The sequence below is a fragment of the Neolamprologus multifasciatus genome, chromosome 4 (assembly GCF_963576455.1).
Source record: "Neolamprologus multifasciatus chromosome 4, fNeoMul1.2, whole genome shotgun sequence".
NCBI classification, from domain to species: domain Eukaryota; kingdom Metazoa; phylum Chordata; class Actinopteri; order Cichliformes; family Cichlidae; genus Neolamprologus; species Neolamprologus multifasciatus.
The window spans coordinates 25,449,057-25,472,748 of record NC_140442.1 but is presented as its reverse complement, the minus strand read 5'-3'; the positions used below and the strand labels follow the sequence as shown (position 1 = coordinate 25,472,748).

Sequence of the window (23,692 nt, the reverse complement as noted above, 5' to 3'; positions counted from 1 at the left end):
TCTACATATGAAAAAAAAAACACATGAAAAAAATCTTTCAGCTTTCAGCTAATTCATATCGAAAAACAAACCATGGTTAATAATAATGCCAACAGACTGAGGGATCTTTACCAGACAAACATCCATGTAGTAGAAATAAAAAATGGAAATAAAGGAACATGATTAAACAAGTATAACTTGTTTAATAGGAGGAGCAATTAATAAAAGCTACTTTCAGCAGCTCTCTTATTCAGAAGAGATTACCAGAGTGGGTAGCTCCACATATTTCATTTTTATGCCCTTATTGACACAACCCTAAAGGAATTTGGATCTCCTTCCAAAAGGGAGCTTTAAATGCTGGGCAAATGAGTACATGACTACACTATGTATTTTACAAATGCAGCAGTGTATTTCTTGGAGTAACAGATGTGTTGTTTTTCTCATACCAACAAAACTCTAATATTAAGAAACATCAACTCCACTCAAGGATGGCACTAAAAGCAGTTGAATTCCCATAAACTCTAATGTTAAAACATCCACGTTTACAGGAAAAATAAACAATACACATAGCTCAATTTTAAGTTAATGTAGAAACATTTTTAACAACTGTTTTAATTAATTAGTATTAGGATCAGAGATGGGCAGTACCGCGTTACTGTGGAGTAAAGGATTACTTACTTACTTTGGAGTAAGGGATTACTATTGCAAAAACGGTAATTAGATTGTGGTAGGCGGAGGGCAAACCTCCGCCTACCACACTCCTGCTTTACAGGTGAAGATAGAGCAACAGGACACTAGTCTGTGACTTTATTTATTTTCTGCTGTGTTTCACTTGCATTTATTTGAAAGAGTGAATGTAAACACACAAAAATATATTTTATTTTATGTGCTGGAGTGTGCAGAAAATAGGTTTAAATGTTAAACAAATTTCTTCCAGTCAGTGAATGTTGCATATAATTAAATTTTTGCTTGATACATAAAGTTAAAAGATTAAAACTAATAAAACAAGTTTTAAAAAGAGACCTTTCAATTTGATTACATTTTGTATGATGGATTATGCAGAAAAAGTAGAACTGTGCTGAAAGATCTATCGCTTTATCACCTATTCAGGTTGTAAATTGTGTTTTTACTGTTGGTCATTTTAATTGAAACCTGATGCACGGTTAATTTAACAAAAGCCAGTCGAAGACCTTTTGGTGAGTGAAATTCAAGCATTTTAATGGTGCTTGTTAGTATTACTTAGCAGCTATCTGCAGGTTATTAGCATTAGCTCATAACTTGGCATTGTCCAGATGTGGTTACTTGTGATCAAAGCCTAAGCTCTTGTGCAGTAGATGTTCCATGCCTAAACACGTTTGTGTCAACTAACAACACTCAATTTGCATTTATGGTCAGTTGGAAGCTAGTTAGCCAAGCATGCTAAAATTTTCAGCTTGGGTTAAAGCAAACAAACCCACTGGTTATTCTTTAGCGCTTATGTTTTTAGAGAGAACCAGTGAAGGAAAAAGACAACACGCTTCATGCTTTTTAGTATTTTGAATCCTTGTTTGTGAGTTTTTATCCATCAGATTAGAAATCAGAAAACCCCACATGACCGCAAAGTTTAAAACCCCCATTCTGTTATGGATGACTAATTACAGGATGTGTTTTGTGATTTGTCAATCTATTAACAAAACTTTGCAATTTATTTTAGATAAACCAGCCTGTGATATGAGCTGCGTAATACTCCAGTGATGCACAAATATTGTCCTCTTCTACATAGCCCACACAGATCATCAGCATAAATAATCATTAGTAGCATCTGTGCTCTGGATACATAAATGCAGCACACTGCTGACAAACCAGATGAAGTAGCTTATTGGAGTGAGGAAGGTCAGCCCAAAGTCAGCAGGACCAAATTAGACCTCACAATTCTTTTAGGAGAGCAGGTCATTTCTGCTATTATTGGCTTACCATGCAAAGTATCTATCCAAAGTAAAGGATCAAATGATGTAGATGACCTGCTTGATGAAGACTCATGTACAAACACTGTATATTATTTGTCAGTCACAGTTTGGATAACTTCCATGTAAATTTTTATGCTCTGTTGACAATGCCTAAATCCTTGTAGTTCCCAACACGATGTTGGCCTCAGAGTTTATTTAGTTACTGCTGCATTGTTATCGGTAGCCAGCTGGGAATTTGCACAACAACCTAATTCAGTGGAACAGTCATCGTAATGTTGCAACACCTACGTCACAGAGCGCATTTGATTTCTCGTCAACCTGACCTGTGTCGAAATTTTAATATCTGAAAAAGGATGCGTCAGCATTAGTGGATTGTTTGTTCTTGCATGTTTGAAAAAAAAAAATGAAAGCATTTTTCATAACCTGTTTGTGAATCGCTTTTATGTTTGTGAGGGGAGCTGAAAGTCTCGCCGACAGATGAAATGAGTGTGTCTTTGTACAGCAAAAAGCCAAGATGGCATCTTGTCTAAGCATACCAGAGATGACTGAATGCTGCTTCGTCTATACAAGTTGTTCGGAAATTCGCCCAGAACAATATCAACACTCTGTTCCCGAGGCATTTGTTTCAAATACTTGAAAGCCACTGCCATTTTTTTTTTTTGGCAAGAGCTGGGGGTATACCCGTATCTTACAAGAAACAATAGCTTCTATTTGAGAAACAATTCAAGTTCACAGGTACAACACATGGTAAATAGAGCATGTGGGCCAAGTATCTTGTTCCACACTGGCCCGATTCCCTCCCAGCTCGCACACTGTCAGAAGATAAAAGAGGAAACACAGCAGAAGGAGAGTTTGAAACACAGAGCGACTTCAAAGCTGAGAAGAGTTTCTTTAAACGTAGTTCTCCGAAGACCACATCAAACACAGGGAGAGGCGAATGGGGGAGGGAGAGAGCTGTGTTGGGTTCATGTACACATGCAAGAAGATGTGTGTGCGTGTGTGTGTGTGCATCACAACAAAGTTGCAGAGATGCATCGAGGCTATGCTGGTCCAACCCAAGTGTAGAGAAGAAAAAGAGGCTGTCAGCTCTGATAAAGAGTTTGGAGTGTGTGTGCGTTTCTTCTCGTTCTGGGAGGCCTCTTCAGCACCCAGAGAGCACTTCAGCACTGCGGCTGCCAAGGAGATGATCAGAGGGTGGCCCCTCAGCCCACACACACGCTCACGCATACTCACCCTGCCGCATCAGGGCTCCCATCATGTAAGCGCACAGTCGCACACACACATGAAGCCACACAATTCATGCTGTTTTATTGTGTATAAACCAGAGTGGGTATTGATTGTTTTAAACAGAGCGTTTACGACGCAAATGCTATTCCTAGGGCTTCGAGCACACCCACACATGTTTTCCCCGATGATGTGCATCCACAAGCAACATTAGCACAAATGCACACACATACACACACGCACACACATAGGGACACATTAAAACAGGCATTCTTGACATTCCTGTGAAAGCCCTGTGGTATCATCTGCAGGCAACACCACACCATCACCTCTGACTCAATGAGCCTTTGTCAGAGAAAAACATGACCTTTCTCCTGTTTTAGCTAAAGCTGCCATGCAGTTTCTGTAACCAGTAGTTACAGTAGTGGGAAAAGACGAGCTGCTTTAATTGGAAACAGTGTAAAATATTCCAGTCTGGTGTTTGTGTAATGTCTGACCCGGTGGCTCCGGTCTTTTCCTTTCTTTTAATGGTGTTCTTCCTATTTCTTCCTTATTTTGGCACTCTTGCAGAAGATTCATTGTGGACTTGCCTCCTTCCTGTCTGCCTTGTTCTCATCTAGGCTCTGCCTCCCTGGTGCTGTCTCTGCCCATCGGTCCATCTGACTCCACGTCTGCCCGTCTGTCTGTCTTGCTTTTGTGTTGGTTTCCTTCTAATCTGGCAATGATATCTCCACCCACCCCTATCCCATCTAACTGATTACACAGCTGTGGGATCAAGCTGATGTTTTTAGATAAGGTTAAAAATGTATTTAGATTTTTTTTGTAAGACTTCTAGTTTACATCCATTTTAGCAGCTCAACAACAAGTTTCCCTGATTCATATCACACATGGCACCAGTGTTGGGCAAGTTACTTTGAAAAAGTAATTAATTATAGTTACTAGTTACTTCTTCAAAAAAGTAACTGAGTTAGTAACTGAGTTACAATATTCTAAAAGTAATTAATTACTTGAAAAGTAACTATTGCGTTACTTTAAAAAAATGTTTAACCCTCTGGGGTCCAGGGTATAATTGGCCATTTTTAACTACTTTGAGTTTCCCTCCACATTTCACCTTTAAAAACTATTTACTTTGCCTTGTTTGGTATCATTCTTTTCAGCACAGCCTCACGTGTCTGAATTTACAGTTATGTTTTCATTTTGACACACTATATTAACACAATTGATCTAATATCAGACAAAAAACATAAAATCAGAGTAGAAAAAGTATTTTTTTACTGTAACAACCACAAACATGTTTAATCATATTTCATAACTTTAAATACAATTATAAATTGTCAATTTTAAAATCCTCTGCACAAGTTTTGCAAACAACAAAGTTATTTGCATCCGTTTACGTTTTACCTTGATTTTTTAAATAACCATTTCAAACTATTTACAGAACAATCAGCTGTTCTGCATTCAGTAAGATGCCAAACAAATTATTTGTGCCACTCCAAAACAATAATTTCTGTCCACTATAAAGGAGAAAATCACAGCCTGATTACCTGCAGGTCTGACAGAAGCAGGTGTATCACTCCAGTTTCTACCTGGAGACATCAGTCGCCTCATTGTTCTGACACACAACACAAAACTGTCCACAACACTACACACTAACTACACAAGACAACACATTAACTACACACTTCAAACACGCTAAACGTCACAAATCTCTCACATCTCAAAACTCGCTCTCCCTCTTTTTCTGCTCTCTCTCTCTCTCTAAAACTTCCCCTGTTTTTTTTTAATTTTTTTATTTGGCTCATAAGCAGAGAGTGCTCGCTGCGCTGTCCTTAGACAGTAAACGTGATGAAACTATTGAGGAAAAAACGCCGCGTATATATTGTTTATCATGACTCTGGTTTTACGTGACCTATCGACACAATTTATAAACTGGCATATATCACCTTGTTGGTTTGTCCTACAGTGGTTGTGTGATTGGCTTACCACGACTACTTTATTCTTCCTCAGTCAAACAGCAGCACTCATGTGATTGTTTTGCCCCCTTAGCTCCAGGTGTTGTGCTAGACAGTGATCGTGATTACCGTCAGCGGGAGCGCATGCAGCTGCTTAAAGCTGTAGCGTCCAGATTACTTACAGCTACTTCCGTGCAACTGATATAAGATGCGGTAAGCTGAACACCGCTTCAACCGTCTGTTTGTTGAAAAATAGTAACGGACCGCATTTTCTTGTTAGTAACTGTAACGTTGTTGTAACGATAGGAATAGTAATTAGTTAGATTACTCATTACTGAAAAAAGTAACGCCGTTACTTGTAACGCCGTTACTTGTAACGCCATTATTCCCATCACTGCATGGCACAAGGCCTAACAGTTCACTAGCGATCCACATCACACAGAAACGTTTATCCCAAAGAGAACAACCCCATATGTTGTTAGTTGACTGACTCTTGGGCTTGTATGAATAATTACATGTAAAGTGCTTTCTGAGGCCTCACCTTTAAATACTACTGAACTTAGCACTCTGATGATATAAAAAATGTAGCATTGAAAATATAAACGTCTCTAGCTTAAACCAGGGGTGGGCAATTCGAGGCCTCGAGTGCCGGTGTCCTGCAGGCTTTAGATGCGTCCTTGATCCAACACAGCTGATTCAAAAAGCTAAATGACCTCCACAACATGTCTTGAAGTTCTCCAGAGGTCTGGTAATGAACTAATCATTTGATTCAGGTGTGTTGGCCCAGGGTGAGATCTAAAACCTGCAGGACACCGGCCCTCGAGGCCTCGAGTTTGAAACCCCTGATCTACACAAAACAGATTCATTCAAGCAGCGTTGGGCCTAGTCAAGTCACTGTGCCCCCTCTGCTGAAGTCTAGTGATACACATGAACTATAAGTTAAACTGATTCATACAGTTTGATTAAAGAAAAAATTGAACACCCATGATTTTTCAATGACAGTAATTTCGTGCTTCTGCAGCAGTCATGGTAACCAGCATGGCCGAGGAGGACACTGAGCAGATGGGCCAGTGCACGTCAGACTTTGGGAAGTACCCCTCATGCCTCTTTAAGACTAAAAAAGAACTCATTCAGTAGCTTGTGAAGCTAGTCGTAAAACGTGACCCTACTCAAAAATTGCAAAACAAATGGAAATGTGTTGAAGTTACCATGTGCTCACAATCAGCTGCCCTAGTGTGTGGTGAGTTTACTGACCCACTTCTGCATCGGAGAAATTGTCGCTGCACTGTAATCTAAGAAATGTTTTTTTTACACTTTTATAACTGTGCTTACATTTCTCTATGAGTATGTCTTTATGGTTGTAAATATACCAAAGAGAAGAATAACTCGAACCAAATTCCCCCATGCCATAGGCGGTTGCCCTTCAAGTTTATATGATCTGCTGCTGACCCCGTTCACAGGTACCAAGTGTGTTTAAATATGAGGCCAAGAGTCTATGTGTGAGAGCTTTGGAATGCAACCCATCTAACCGTTGCCTCGACTTGGTGTGTCACAGGTTTGGGCAGTGGTTCTCAAACTGTGGAGTAGGCCTCACTGGTAAAGGCGGACAAGATTTGCAAAAATATGAAGTGAAACTGATTTGAGCAATCTCATTCTTATTCTTTTTCTTTTTTTTCTTTTGTTTTTAAGGAAACTGAACCAACAGGACTTTTTCTGATACTATTGCACTGGTATTTATTCATGCAAAATTCAACTTCAAACCCTTTTTAATAGTTCTTAAAATTTACTGGGTGTGAGCCATGAAGGTCTTTTTTTTCAGCATCTGAATTGTGGCATGCCAGAAAATCTTTTTAAAGCCACAGGAATTGCATTAAATAGGAGTAAAGATAGTTTGTTCTGATGCATGTGTAAGTCACATTGACATACATGTGGGCATCGATGCACATACCAGGTAATGACAATTTTAAATGTTCACTGGGGTAATCGTGCTAATTTAAGTTGTTAGCAAAATGCAGCTCTAACTAATGAGAATGTCTTTGAGTTGCAGTTATCTGATTGCAGATGATCATTTTTTTAACAGCTTCTGCAGATAGTGGTTGGAGCCTATCACGGGCCAAGAAGTAGTTGACTTGAAAAAGAACTCCATTACATTGTTAATATCAATATTTCCGTCCCAGTCTCCCAGCCCCGACAAACATGATGATCACGTGACTACAGTTTCAAAGCTGTTTCTGGCGCTCCTGTGCTTATTTTGAAGAAAAGACAGTAACTCATCACCCCCAACCGGATGTGACAGATGGCTGCTCCTCCCTTAGCCTGGTTATGTTGAAGGTTTCTTCTTGTTAAAATGAGTTTTTCCTTTCCACTGTCGCCAAGTGCTCGCTCACAGGTGGCTGATTGATTGTTGGGATTATTTATCTGTTATTGTAGGGACTTTACCTTACAATATAAAATGCCTTGAAGCAACTGTTGTTGGTGCTATATAAATAAGATTTAATTTAGTTGACCTCTCCAACATGAGCTCCACCTCTTGACCCATGACAGCTGAGATAGCCTCCAGCTGCCCCTGACATGACCCTGAAGTGTTTAATTATCTAAAATGACGGATGACGTTAACAAGTACAAAATCCTTGGTTGTAATTAACAGGTAGGAGTCGGAAAGACTGACCCGTCTTAACTGAAATTTAGTGGCTTTATTAAGTGAAACATCTGTCTTTGAAGTCAGCAGCAAAATGCTGGAAGCTTATCACAAGCACAATCACTTCACACGTTCGACTTTACGTTTGCCATTTATCGTTTGCGTCTTCCACTGAATGAAAAACAACACAGCCACAAATACACGCAAACATTTTCAACCACAGGATGCGATGAGGGTTCGCACATCCTCTCTGCCCCCTCAACATCCTGTATGAAAACCTTACTACCGCAGCAGCACAGGAAGTCACGTCTGTGAAGAAAGGACATTGGGGTTAGTCGGGACATGAGAGAAACTGGCGGGCTGAGCTGAATGAAAAAGCTGATGCATACGTTCTGATCAATATAAATACAGTTTAAGTTCAATACAACTTCCTCGCAAAAAAAACAGGCCCGGAGATGAAAAGTGTCTGTCTAGAAAGCATCTATTCATTACCGAATGAGACACTGAGCCAGCCGAGTGTAGTAACCTGCGTGAAAGAGTCTTTACTAATGTGATTAGGCTTGATGCTGCAGATGATTTGCCTCGGGACATTGTTTTACTCTCTGATCCTTCATAATTGTTGCACAGATGTGGGTGGCTCTGGCTAGTTAGCGAGGCAAGGAGGAGGAAGATGAAGAAGAAGGAGAGGAAAGAAAGGAGGAATGATACACGCGGTGGAGACGGGTGAAGAAGCACCTGCTGAGTACACATGGCTTTGAATGACCCAGTTTAAGTGGCTGCACTCACGCACGCATCAGTCTGAAGTGCTGCCCCTGCTGCGAGCAAATGCGGTTGCAAGCACATGGCTCCTCTGATCAAGGCTATTGGCAAGATGGTTTGTATTATCCAGGGGGCAGAGCAGAGATAGTACGCCGGTTGTTTGGTCTGAGGGAGTTGGAGTGCAGGTGCATGTTGTAAACAAGGATAGTTAAAGGTGAAATGGGGTGGAGAGGGAGGGCAGGGAAGAGGACAAAGTAAAGCACAAAACAGGAATGTATGCAAAGATAGATGCTAATGTTTGTTTGTTTTTTTAAATCATACTTTTCACATTCCACATGATGCAAAGTCCCGTCTGACCATGTGAAATGATGCACACATCCACCGAAATGTCAGTGGTTTGTTTTGATGCAATAATGTTAGCAATTTTGGTGCTACCATGATTTCTTGGATTCAGAATGAAGGTAGTAACCTAGCTAACTTAGTTAGCATGGTGCATGTCAGATTTAATGCTAGTGTGCAGCCCAAACTTCTTTGGCACCACAAACACAGATGAGATTTGACTAATGAAAGGTGAGGACGAGCAGTCAGCTACTGGCTACAGTCACTGAATCTACTGACCACTGGAAAAGCTAACTTTAAGTCTCAGCTAACATTAAAAGGCTACGTTTCACCTTCCAGTGGGACAGAAATGTTACAAGTAACAACCTCTTAAAATGATTTTGATATTGTTAAAAACAATGTTAATTTCACATAATGTATTATTGTGGGAGTCTGTGAGGATTGACATGCCAGCTTTCTTCATATACTTTCTTTATGTGCTCATATTAGAGACAGCAGCATGAATTTATCAGCAAGCATCACTTCCTCTGCACTGAGGGATTTTTTCCCCTTGACAAAAATACCGTCTTTACACCACACAGACCTACAGTATCATTAACTCTTTAATAGTCAACTTCCAGCTCATCAGATTTAGTATTCAAATACTAATCTGTCAGCCTGTGCTGCACTGTGATACTGCTTCTTCAAAGGGAATCTTTATATGTAGTAATGTGAGGGTATGCAAATGTGTGGGTGAAAGAAGCGGATGGGGGAAGATAGCCGCCATATGTGTGTGTGCGCGCACGCGCTCAACACTCTCAGCAGAGAGAGAAACATCTGTGTTTGTATCCCCTTGCATACAATAATTCACGCACACCATCCATTTTTTTTTTATCAGCATCATAAAGAACTCAATCTGCTTATACAGCACCACATTTAAATGCCCCAAATTCATCCCTTACCAAACGTGTGCCCATATAGTCAGGATCAGATATCAGATTTCTGAGTTACATAATATGAACGCGTGTTATCTTGGCAAGAAGTCAGAGCTGCACAAAAACAGATGAAAGTGTACAGTATACATGCAGTAAAGTATCCAGTATATACATGCAGCTGGAGCAATGCCCTGGGTAATTAAGTGGAAAAAGTCAGAGTCAGTTAGCCACATGCTTGAAGTGGGACGAAGACAAATCTAACTGACTGTGAAGATGCTCGGCCACGTTTGCGCTCAAAGCTTCCAGTATATATGTGACACTGAAACTCGTGTCCCTCTTTACTGTTATGGGGTGTTGCAGCTTTTCAAATAGATGAATGAAGATACTCTCAAACAGTCACTTTACACCGCATTCTCGTCTCAGAACGTCAATGGGATGAGAGAACTTTCGTTATTACTCAGCGCAGAAGAGAAAGTTGACGGCTCCTCGCAGACGCTCTGTTTTACTGCGACGATCCGAGATGCAAGAATATAATATATTCTTACACGTATTCTTGCAAGATGCATGGGTCTGTCGCCGAGTGAGATGCAAGCCTACGTGCTTGTAAAAATGATGAATAAGTAGAGAGCAGCTTGGCTAGTAGTGTAGTAAGTTTGTGAGTTGGTGATCAGAATCAGTCTCTTCTATTACTATTACTGTGAAAAATCCAAGAAGCCATAGAGAGTAAAGATAATCATAAAGTAAGAACCGATTTTCTCAGTTATTTTAGCTGCTTAGTACATGTTTAGGGTCATGTTGTGCGTTTAACTATGAGTGTCAAGAAGTGAAGCAAAAACAGCAGCAGCAGTAGCAGCGCATACACCGCCAGCGTGCTTGTGTGTGTGTTGTGCAGATTGCGGGGCAGCTGTGTGTGTGCATATGCAGTATGAGGAGAGTGCTAGGGGGAGACCACCTACACTTCCACCTGCTATGCCTTTTAGAGGGGCCTCTTCAATCACAAGGCGGGGGTCATTATAGATGCGAGCCTGTAGCCGCCAGGCATTGTTTAGCTATTTCTGTCCTTGCGCTTTACAGCCAAACATCGAGCAAAAGCTCCATTAAAAAACCTGCGCTTCAAAACATGTGCAGGAAGCATCGTGGCCCCCAAACACGAAGCTCTCCCTTTTTTCTTTTCTCGTGAAAAACAGAAGACCGATCTGCGCTGGAAATAAGATAATTCTTCAAAATTTCACAGCGACAAACATTTCTCAGTCACGGAGGTAGATGTGGTTAGAAATACGGAGACCTCTTTGCCCAGGCTGACACGGCGATGAGGAATGACAAAGCAGCAAACTGTTTGACAGGCACTGTGAAGATGACTAAGTCCAAACTTTCAGAGTGAGATATGAAGGGGGAAGATGTTGTTTGTTCTTGACTTCAGGGAAAACTATCTCAGGGCTTCGATTTCTGTCTGTTGTTCTGGTGGTCGTGTGCAGCTGGTTTTCTTAAAGTCCCTGACATTTTTTTTAAATGACTTGAAAGGTCTGTGCGAGTTGAAAGGTTAAAGAAATGTATTACATGTACCTCCCACATTAAAGGAGTAGTTTCACATTTGCTAAAAAGCCAGACGAGAAGATCAAGCCTGCTTGTGTATACTCTAAATATGAAACCACAGCTAACAGCTGGTCTGGTTTGTTTAACTGGAACTGGAGGGCTGGTGGTGGTGCAAAGCAAAGAAATTACACCCAGACCTCTACATCTGAAAATGTCAGTAATTAACAAGTCTGGTTCGTTAAACCTGAATAAAGTATAGATAAAACTGTTATTTCCATATGTAGTAAAATGGGCAGTATCCCTCTGTTCTGGGACCTTCCCACTGCTGCACAGTCATAAGTAGAAAGCATACAGCAGGGAGAACAGCAGTAAGACCCCAGCATCAGTAACAACAGATATGACTGCAATTAAGTCAGACAGGACAAAGCAAGGAGCTGAGCTGGAGGTGGGTTGCAAAGCAGCTTGCAGGGGCAGCAACACCTATGCACAGGCTGAAGCAGCTTAACTAGAGCCATATAGGAGATTAGCCCAGTGGATGTGCATGATGGTATTTACCTGAGCCAACCAGAGGGTGTGGGCTGGCTACAAAACCAGACTGACTTTGCAGCTCACCTGAACTTATGCTTTGCTTGATAAATGTCACACTGTGACGTTAGCTGATGATAGCTGAGGACTCAATCTTCTCTATCTACAAGTCTTCTCATCTAATCGATCTAATCTAAAAGTTAATCAGTTGATTTCAAAAAAATGTGCAACTGGAACATCCTTTAAATCTATCAGCGTCAAAGGAAGCCAGACACCACTCTCTGTCTGAAAACTAGTAAACAAGTGTGCCTTGCAAACAATTAGACAGTAATTTGTGACTGAAGTAGACTTCCAAATAACCCAGTGAGAGTCTATATTTGGTTCAGGGCCTCCTAAACGCACTACTTAAGGTAAACTACATTAAATGTGAGAAAATTAGTGTGCCACTAACAGACCTCAAAGTGCTAATTGTGCTGCCTGTGGCTGCCTCTGCCTGCCTTCATCACAACCTGCAGACGGCTCTTAATACCAACCCTCCGCTTCTATTTAGCAACGGGATCTTTGTCCGAGCCCGGCAAACAATAATTGTCAGCTGAGGGCGAGATACAAAAACATGCCTGATAGCAGGCTGAGCTGAGGCACAGGGCGCTGCGATTGGTCCAGATATGCTTTATATATCTTGTTTTAAAAAAAGAAAAAAAAAATCAGGTGTATTTTAATTTCTGCTTTGAGCAGATCCTCGTAACGTTGTTTTTGAAATGTGCCGTATGAATACATTGTTGCTGTGTGAGCATGTGTGCTCAGTTCAAGCTGTGTACAAGGTGGTGCACCAGCAAAAGTGCATTTACATATGTGAGTAAGAGTGTGACTGTGAGTGAGAGCGGTGTGCCGCGTGTGTTTGTGTGTGTGTGCACGTATGAGTGGATGAAATATGTGGGTGTTTGTGGGGGAGTTGGATGATTTTTGCAGGCACTGATTCACTCCAGGGCATCCATGTCCAGGCTTGTTGAAGACATGCCGGGTCCTGGGCATCGGGAATGGTGCTCAGTTACAGGATCACGCAAAGGCTCCCTGAGGCTTAACAGGAGTTGCAGACGCAGACAAAGTCAGAAAATCTGCGGTCTTTTATGTTGACAGTAAAAACTGCGTGTGAGTGTTTGCCCCAAGAAAGTGCTGTCACTGCAGCTTTTCTCTGAGCTGCTGCTATCCTAAGAAGATCTCGGTGGATTTCTATCAAACAAACACCTGCACAGAAACAAACTAACAGCACTAATAGTTGCATGTTAAAGTGGCTGTGCTGTTGTTCAGGTGTGACATATGAAAGTGTTTGTGTGACTACAAACTTACTCACAATATCTGGAAGCTGTACCTCTCTGTTCTCAGTGATGTCATTCCCATCAAGGTTGTGACCTTCATTTATAACCCCTCCACCCTTCCCTGAGGGATTCCCCAGTCTGGCTTTAGCCACGTTATGACGTCCCGCTGTCTAGAACAGCAGAGTTGTTTTTGTTAGGACTGGGAAGGAAACCGGGAAGTAGATCAGACAGTGAAGATGAGCCTCGGCACAGACAAGAAACAACTGCTGACAGGCAGCAAAGTGGAAAGGGGAGTTTTGGGAAGCATATGTGATTATTCACACACACACACACAAAGATTTCTGAAGGAGAATTTATTCGTTATCAAAGTGAGAGCGGAAAATGATGGAGTAGCGGCTTTCCAATTCCAAATGATGATTATGAGCTCCAGGGAGGCCGACATGGCAACGCACAAGACGAGTTTTGTTTTATTAAAAGCCAAAGCCATGTTTTGACCATGTGGCAGATAAAGAACCAAAGGAAAACACACACTCAGCCGAGCCGCTGCGGCTGGCTTACTGAGCCAAACCATAACTGAGAGGACCCACTCAGAGAAAATCTCAAAGTTGTTTGGCAGACGGCAAGCACACTGGGATCAAATGCGTGTAGACTTCGGCAGAGAAGAGGAATTCATGCAGTGTATTTTATTTGCCACTTCAAGACTGTGAGGATGAAATGTCAGCTACCCCCCCCCCCCCCCACACACACACACACACACGCAAGATGAACAGATGCACTCGCACACACACAAGAAGCAGTGAGGAAAGATCTGGAGCCAATTGTTCTCTCATGCCACAACACATTCACCCCCGCATTCCCCTGTGTTGCATTAAATGTCCTGGCTTTTAACTTATGACTCTGAACAGAGATTATTAAGAGCGCACTCAACATTCATTACCGGGGTTGCGCGTTCCTGCACTGTAGCCTAATCAACAGAGAAGGAGGGCAGGGCAGTGTAAACAGAGCAAAAGAGGGATGAGTGGAGCCAGGGGAGAAAGGCGAGGCGATCGAGTTGACCTCTGGCGCTAACATCGGTGACCCACACTTTTGACCAACAGCTTTTTCTATCACTTCTTGTCTCCGCATTACGTGGCCCACTACCTGCCAGCAACTCTGCACCCCGTAGCTCTGGTCGGCTACCTGACTCACAGCTCCAACAGGCGGTTTCAGGTTCACTGAGCATGACGGTCATGCGACCTTGCCGAGGAGGACTCCGAGTCCTTTCGATTTGCATGGCCAAGGATGGCCCTGCACACAAGACCGTGTGGCTGTATGCCAACAGGCTTTTTGCCTCCCTCTTTTAATCCTAAATAAGAACAAGGAGGCTGTTCCCAGTTTGGGCTGACCCACACTGATATTAAAAAGTCTTGCAGTCTTGTATTTGGGGTATAAAACAAAAAAGAAAAGAAGAAAAACTAGCTTTTCCCGGGAAAGAGTAAAACGTGCAGTCGTTCGGTGCCAGCGTGGATTTCCTGGCATACATTCGTTGTGAGGAAAGATGGACAGTCTTTTAATATTAGTGACATATAATGTACAACTTGTCTTCAAGTGATAGATATACAGATTTTTCCACTCTGGCTCATTTGGACTTGTCATGCACTCCCTTGGTACACTGCCTCGGGCATGGGTGTAGGCGCGAGGCTTCCTCCCTCCAACTATTTCCTCATGTAAGATCAGCAAGTTCTTTTTTTTTTTTTTTTTTTTAAATTCTGCTTTTGGCAGTAGTTTAAGTTTTTTATGTGTCTATCACCAAGTCTTACATATATCTGGTGTTAAACCTGGTGTAATTGATGATTCCAGAGCAACTTCTGTTAGAAGCTAGTTATAAATCCTATTTATAAAGTAGAAATAAAATACTAAAGAGTTCGGCCCTGGGAAATAAAATATTCCATCAATAATTTAGTTAGTCTTTGTGAAATGCATTTTAAACATGGTGAAATTGTGCCACTAAATAGGCACAGAGTTTCTGAAGGGCAAACGAAGCTGGAAATATATTTTGTGAATAGTACAGGAATAGTACAACAGTAATTTATTTAACGACTGAACGAGCTTTGTATTTAGTTTCTCACTGTTGGTTCAATATCCATCCATCTGGACTGGAGCCTATTCCTGCTGTCATAGGGTGAAACATGGAGGTACACTGGGTTGGATGTCTATCACAGGGTTTCATATTGGTCTGTTATGTGAAATTAAACTAAATAATCTAAAGAAAAATGCTGTATATTTTACGTAAGTTCTCTAAAAATAATGGGATGTTGCAAAACCTCGATCTTTTATTGAAGCTGCCAGGCAGCGTTGGACGCAGTGATGCGTCCTCCATTAAAAAGTTCATGAACTCTAGCCTTCAAATTAGTGGCTCATGAAAAGGTTGAAGATGAACCAATAATAGATCAAAACAGGCCATTTGGGGTTGACAGAGTGAAGAGGAGGAAAACATCATTGGGCCATCATGTGATGTTGATGATGATGCAAATGATGATGATGGATCACTCTATTAATAGACCTGGCAGTGAAGTGACCATAGTCACAACAGATTAGAGCATCGCCTTGGATGAGAGGCCCCATTATGTCCAGAGGAAGGAGTCAGCTGCTTTGTCAAGAGGGCACCTCACAAACAAACCTCATTTGACTGAGCCCGTCTTTCTCTTTCCCCTTGCCCTCCCGCTCTCTCAGCGCTAACCCCGACTCTTTTTCTGCTGAGTGGGTGTTTTTGCGAAGTTTTGAAGGTCAGAGAAAGACTCTAAAGCGTGGAGCAAGCTTGGGGCTTTGACCTCTGATTGCCACCACCCCCCTCCTCCCCTGCTGCCCTGTCTTCTGTGAGTCACATAGACGGAGCCATCTCGCCCAACCAAAAGGACGACACGTTGCGGAGAAGCAGACGACAAGTAGGCTGGCAGCCCGGCTCTGACAAAAGAAGAGTTGTGCAGAGGTGGCGAGGGACAATGGGACAGTTTGAGAGGAGGAGGTGAGGAGAGCTCAGTCCTCACAATAAGTAGGCTTATTGTGAAAGCCTGCTCTGTTGAAGGACAGAGTTTATAGGGTGAAGAAATTATGGGGATTATCCAAGATAAGATTTGTGACGCTATGTGTCTGTGCACTAATAATGCAAAAATATATCTAGAAATCTGCATAGATACACATCTACTGTATCAAATATTTCAAATGCACAAAAATTACTTTCAGTCAAAATCACAAATCTGAAGATATTCACTGCGAACACCTTAGTCTTTGTTATAGCCTCCCTTCTTGCAGATGTTCACATTGTGGTTAAAAAAACACCACACACTCATACTCCACCCCGAGTGATATACGTGCTTGTTCACACACACACACACACACACACACGCTCACATACTTAAGACACATACACTTTTCTTATTCTTACCGTAAACAGCTTCCTCCCACCCTCAGGCTTTGCCTTTCCCAAACTCACCCAGGAGCCCGAGCAGGTAACACTCAGTTGGTTTTGGCAGTCATCCATGTGATCCTGACTGTTTAAACCGAGTCTGTTGCCAAGCAGCTCGTCCTGCCGTGGGACTCTTTGAAAGTTTGCCCAAAAATATGCATAAAAAAATATGAACACTAAATCGTAGAGCTGGTTTGGGGGTATTAGTAGAACTCCTGTACAAAAAAAAGCAGAACTTAAAAGAATTTCTATACTAGAGTACACAGAAGAACTCACAATCTAAACAGACTAAACAGAGATGTGACTAATCAAGATGTGACTAAGATGTCGGACACGTTTTTTTAAAAAGATTTTTATTGTTTTTGCAAAAGATGCAACCTGATCCCTTCAACTAATCACCACGTCATCGCTTAGAGCTAAATCGACCCAAATTTCACAGCTCTTCTGTTTAGAATTGAGGGCGGTGATTAATAGAGATTGTTCTGAGCAGAAACAAAATCACATATTAGACATCTGTCGCAACGTTCACACGTTTGTCTCTCCCACTGCTTAGCAAACATTAGTGCTTTTGACTAACATTTGGCAGGATGGCACGGTGCCACCTCACGAGTGTTCCCGTAAACACTCAGCGCTCTGGACCCTGTGCTGTTGTTCTGTGCCAAAATGTCACTGGAAGTGTGGTCAACCTCAAACCCCAGTGCTGAATAAAACCTAAACCCAAGCAAGAGCAGAGCATCAGAAACAGGCAGCTGCACAGAGGACAGAATTTATAAGGGAGGTGGCAAAGTGGAGGCAAGACGCTGCCAGGAATTGTTGTTTTCCTCTGTTTAGCCATATTCCCATGGATACTCACAAAAAGGCATAGAGTTAAAGTAGTTGTTCTGAATACCAGCAAATTACCTGAGATGAGGTAATTACAATCAGGCATGGAGAACCTAAAAGTAGTGATTTCAGTTAACTTTCCCAGTCATGTCAAGAATATAGCAAACGGCTGTCAACGGTAAACATTCTTCTTTCTGTGACAGGTTTAAAAGCTCTTTCCGCTTTAGGCCTAAACAACACGGACGATGAGTTTTTAAAAGGCAAGTACATAGTATTACAGGGTGGTGGCTGTCACTATTCATACCCAAAGGGAAAACCTGTTGAAAGCTTGATCCAGCCCCTTCCCCCTGCTCTGGCACAGGTTGGAAATACACTGAGAGGTATTCTGTGGATGAGAAAGTCACAGATTAAATAATCAAAGGTGTGGCTGTGCTTGTTTTGAAATATACAAATATGACTGTACTCTTGTGTAATTCTTGTGCTGGGTTTTGTTTTTGTTATACAGCACAGCCTCAACCACCAAGGTGTAAACTTATACTTTTCCAGGCATGCTCGTGGGAAAGTTTGGTTAATTAACTCTGTTTTAACTAACAGATGGAAAACTGAGAGCGGGGGTTAGCTTGCTGTCCCCTCACAGCAAGCTAAGGTCCTGGGTTTGAATCCACCATCTGGCTGGGGCCCTGGGAGTTTGGATGTTCTGGGTTGTCTCCAGGTACTTCCACTCACAGTCCAAAAAAAAAGCATGGGTTTAGGTTAACTGGTGATTCAAAATAGGCCGTAGCTGTGAAAGTGAGTGCGAATGGTTGTCTATGTCTTTGTTTTGGCCCTGTGACAGATTTGCGACCTCTCCAGGTGTGACCTACCTCTCTCCCTTTAACAGCTGGAGTAGGCTCCAGCGGATAAGCGGAAGCAAATGAATGGAGGGAAAAGTGATAAGAGTTAGAGTAAGCAAATGGTTGATAATAGCAATAATAAAGGTTTGTGTTAATGTGACGCATAAACTGTTCTATATAGATACAAATCTATACATTTATTAAATAACAATAAATAGAAACAGCTATCTTACTACGATGGATAAATGGGTGAAACATCCACCTTTTCCAGATTTAAGAAGTAGTCACAGATCACTGATTTTAGACTGCCTGTTAAAGTCTCAGCTTAAAGCTGAGTGTGTCCACACAGGAAGTGACTAGCAGTTAACTGGAAACCTGAGACCACAGAAAGTCAATGACATTTGGTCACTTCAAGTTAAAAAAAACGGTTGAAAAAAACCCTTGTGACGCACAGTGGGCGCGTCCCAAGATAAACATTTCTCAAATTCAACATGAGCTGCTAAAGCTAGCTCACTTGGTTAGCAAACTGCAGATATGAACAATTAAAATGCTATTATTTTTCTTACCAAAACCTTGCACGGTCCTTACCTTACAGAAGGCAATATTATTTATCAGACAATTCCATTAAAACTTCTTTAAAATGACACGAACAGCGAACACAAGAAAGCTGTTAGCTAAAGCTGCCAATGCTAGTACACTCATTAATATGAGCTGTCATAACTTTCATAATGCAAACGGATGCGTTATGAAAAAACTTAACAGTACAGATGTTATTTATGTGGAAAGTCTCCATAAAGACCAGTGCCCTTTGTTATACCAGGATGGTTTTTAATGTTGTAAGCTGGGTATTTTAACATGGAGGTTTATGGAGATTGGGTCACTTTTAGAAAGCGCCTCAAGTGGCCATTAAAGGAAATGCATTTCTGCACTGTCATTCGTTCTGAGCCCAGGAGGTTGCTGCCTGGTAGATGTAAAAATGCAAAAACAAAAAATATAAGTGTGTTGTGGTTGTATGTCTCTTTCAACAAGTCAAGTTTCAGTTTAAATTCAGGTCTATCCAAGCACATATAAACAGTAACATATTCAAAGGAATTTGACACTTTTGGCACCAAACTTCACGTCCACGTCTGAATATCTGACCAAATCTGAAATGCAGTTGCAGTCTCCCTTTCTGTCCCTGAATCACGAAACTGAAAGATTAGAGGTTATGATCTCACACTGAGGCTGACCTCTGACCTTTTAGAAATTAAATGTCAGAATAGCATCCCATCAGACATTTGTGTGCCATTTAATATTTCGCCTTAGAATTCTTGAGTTTTGGCCAAGAATGTGTTTTTGCGAGATCGCCAAATTCAAATCAGGTGAACGTTGAGTCCTTTTTTTGTGCCAAGTTTGAAAATACTTCCTCAAAGCACTTCAGGAGACAAGTTTGAGAGAATGGGTGGAACAGGTCTACAGATTTAGCAAGCATAACGCCTCCAGTCATGGTTGCTGTCCCTGCAAAGGCATAAAAATCCCTGTAACAATACCTGCCTTTATTAATTGTTAAGTAATATCTATTTTATAATCCTTTTAATGGGAACACATCTGGAGCATGGTGGGTGGTGTGAATATTTGATAGGGTTATAGGCGGTTTGTCACACTGATCATCTGCACATGTTGATGAAGATTCGAGAGCCAGTTTTTGTTATATGCTTCTGTTATCGTAATATACATTCTGCCACGGCCTTGTCTTCAGTACACAAGATCAGAGATTCATCCCTCAGGAGCAGCCAGAGGATTTTGCAAAGCATCCCACCTGACTTGATTTGTGTGTAGAGGGATGTGGGATACAGTAGTGAAGGCAGTGGTGCTTGATTGTGTGGGCGTTGGAAGAAGTACAAACAGGAGACAAAGGTTTCCTTCTCCGCTACTGAGACAGGTGCTCTATTGAGGAATCATATTTCTTTTCTCTCAACGCCACGATCCTACCGAGCAAATCACAGCAACTCTACCTCTAAATCTAAACAAAAGAAAGAAAAAAAGGGTGTTTTTTTTAAATGGCCTTCTGACATCAAAAGGGTAAAACACTATTTGTGAATCTTGCCCGGTGTAATCCCCCCTCTTTGGCAGTGTTGGACAGAATTTCCTCAGTTTCCTCTATTTCATGATCAAAGCTGTTTACTTCAGGCGACATGGCCAACATCAGCATCCTATCAGATTACTACAGTAGGAAGTGTTTGCTCTGTGCCTGCTCACAGTTTTCTGCTCTGCTGATGTGTTTCACTGCTGTGTGCTTTCAGGCGTCACTTAGAAGTGGAGCAGTCAAATCATTTGAATATATCATGTCAATACCTGTGAGCACCCCCCAAAAATATATGAATATTAACACAAGTTAGGATGTGTATTTTAATTTTTTAAAGATGGTTCATATTAAATAATTAATGTTATTTTTCTAGAAGAACTGAACTTATCGTCTGAGGCAGAAAGTCCCTAACTTGCCTAGCCACATGGATTTAGACAGGAGCAGGAATGCTGCTGGAATGAGGCCTGGAGTGGGCCTGGCTTCCCGGTTGTCCAGAAGAGGAACTTATACGTCAGTGTGCCCATATAAGGAGTCTCGACTTCCTCCATGGGACCGATTGCAGTAAACAGCTGATGTTTGTTGTATATTTCATACCCAATGGATCCAACAACAGATTGCGCGTGAACTAATGGGCATCCCATGAAGCTATAATGACATAAAATGAACCCAAACTGGCGCATTTAACGCAGTTTTAAGACACATTAAAGAACCTACAAATTAATTAGAAAAGCAGCGACTTGCTCTAACGAAATAATCTCACCTCCTCGCTTACCCAACAACCACTGATTCAGCCCATAAACGCGCAAAGTCGTGCATAAATGCATCGGACTTTTCTATTTCTGACATCGGTCTCCGCTGCGAGCCCTCCTCGGAGCGCTCTCTTGCCTACAGGCTTGTTTACAGTCGCCTCTTCCCGGCATTAGCGTCACTTGACGACGCACTCGATGGGCGCGGAGACACAGACTCTGTCCAATGACAACGAAGCACCGTATATAAAACGGCGCACATGAACCCGCCTGAACACACCTCAACAAGCACCAAGACAAACACAGCGGTAAATAGGAATTGCGAGAAAGAAGTTTTGTTTCACAGGATTTTGAAGGAAAAAACCACAGCAAACAGGCTCCGGGAAAGACTTTTGAAATCCGCTGATACTGAACTCTTGCTGGACTTTCACTAGTTTGTTTCCTTTGCTCTCCATCCTCGAGTGATTTTCATTTTTTTAAATTTGGAAACACTGTTTAAGAGAGACTACAAGTGCCCGATTTGATGCATGCTCTCTGCTGACACTGACTTTTGTTGATTACCCAGAGACTGTGTTTCTGTAAGCGGCCGGTAAGCTCACTTTTTTCCTACGACTTTATGTCTACAAAGATGGAACAGCCTTTTTATCATGACGACTCTTTTCTGTCGGCTTACGGCCACTCAGACGCGCCAATGCACGACTGCAAACTGCTAAAGCAGAATATGAATTTGAACTTGACAGAGCCCTATCGCAACCTGAAATCCCAGCTGAGAGCCGAGACAGACCTGTACCACGGGGGCCAGCAAGACGTGGGGTCCCTGAAGCTCGCATCCCCAGAGCTCGAGAAGCTCATCATCCAAAACAGTAACGGTGTGATCACTACTCCCACCCCGGGCCAGTACTTCTACAACCGGGGCATCACCGATGAGCAGGAGGGCTTCGCTGAGGGTTTTGTGAAAGCACTGGACGAGCTCCACAAGATGAACCAGATGCCCCCCCCTAACGTGTCCATCGGAGCCGGTGGAGTTACGACGTGTTCGCCGGCGGCCTCTAGCGTCTTCGGTTCCGCCTTGCAGCCCGAGCCCCCCATCTACACAACACTGAACGCCTACTGCCCGAACACAAACCTGTCTTCATCATCCAGCTACCCCACAGCCACCATCAGCTACCTGCCGCCGCACCAGCAGAGCCACCACCAGCAGAGCTCGACGCACGGCGCGCATGCTTTCCAGCATACCCTCCCCGTCTCCGGACTCCATCCGCAGCGGCTGGTCGCTCTGAAAGAGGAGCCTCAGACCGTGCCCGACCTCCTCAGCAGCGACGGCTCGCCTCCGATGTCCCCGATCGACCTGGAGACCCAGGAGAGGATCAAGGCGGAGCGCAAGAGGCTGAGGAACCGACTAGCCGCTACCAAATGCCGGAGGCGCAAGCTCGAGCGCATCGCCCGGCTGGAGGAGAAGGTGAAAGTTTTGAAGAACGACAACGCGGGGCTCTCCAACACGGCGTCGGTGCTCCGGGATCAGGTGGCTCAGCTCAAACAGAAGGTCCTGACACACGTGAGCAGCGGCTGCCAGCTGATGCTCACGAGCAAGCTGGAGGCGTTCTAAAAACACCAGAGACTACTAAAAAGAAAAAATTGACTGAAAAGTGATAACACTGGAGTCATGTTCTGCATGCGCAGCACTGGAATTACCGGCTCGTGTGTAGTCAGCATCACAGGGCCGAGGGCTAGGTGTGGACGATACTGAAGGCTGTTTTAGGGTGAAAAGACTGATTGTAATGGTACTTCCGGATGCTGGACACCCCTCACAGGACCATTCAACCCTAGAATCCAGGGCAGCATCCAGACTGAGCAGACACTGAGCAACACAGTGGGCGCACATGCCCATAAGTCGGGTTTACTAATGGTAGAAAATGGGAACGATTATTTGTTTTACTTTGTACCATCTTCCTTTTTCATTTTGTTTAGTTTTTTGTTTGTTGGCTGCATTTATTCATTGTGTAAATTATTTCATGTGTCCGGTTGATCCAGACAAACTGATGATGTCCAATGTTTACAGTGTCTCTTTTTAAAAAAATAATTTGTGTTGTATATTTAAGTAAAGTGTCTCAAAAATGAAAAATGAAATGGTGGAGTTGAGCGTTTTTGTTTTCACACATCTACACATAATTTAGAATAACAACAACAACAGCAGCAGCAGCAGCGGGAAAGAGTGGGAAGAGCAAACGAGGTTTTCTTTCCTACCATACTGTAACCATAACAGTTACTATAGCTCCCAGTGAGGAACTCTTACACAAGCACATTCTGGTTGCGGTGTTTTTACGCACAGAGCGTAGCTTGCGTATGTAGGCCTTTCCTAATTACGCAGGGGCTGTCCATATATGGGCATACTGGTGACTACTTCGTCACAGGGGAGGATTTCTGGGAACCCCCGCCCAGGTAACGCAAACAGGTTCCTTCTCACTCCCTCTATATACCGTATCGATAAGATTTGCGAACTTCGTGAGGGTGGCGGAATTTCCTTTTGGTTATTGTGCAATTGTAAATAAAGTGTTTAAACGGGAAGAGAGCAAAGTGCGATCCTCTTATCTCTTATCAGCCAGACAAGCTAAACAAGAGCTTGGCGTGATAACAGGAAGCAGTAATAAAACGGCTG

At 42.5% G+C, this 23,692-nt stretch overlaps 1 protein-coding gene across 1 annotated transcript; it reads left to right on the top strand.

The window, feature by feature from the left end:
- Nucleotides 1–21,294: 21,294 nt before the first annotated feature.
- On the top strand, nt 21,295–23,163 carry junbb (JunB proto-oncogene, AP-1 transcription factor subunit b). The gene has a single exon (XM_085155721.1). It carries the CDS (start codon nt 21,653–21,655, stop codon nt 22,640–22,642), a length of 990 nt encoding a protein of 329 aa, XP_085011847.1. The 5' UTR covers nt 21,295–21,652; the 3' UTR covers nt 22,643–23,163.
- The last annotated feature ends 529 nt before the right edge of the window (nt 23,164–23,692 follow it).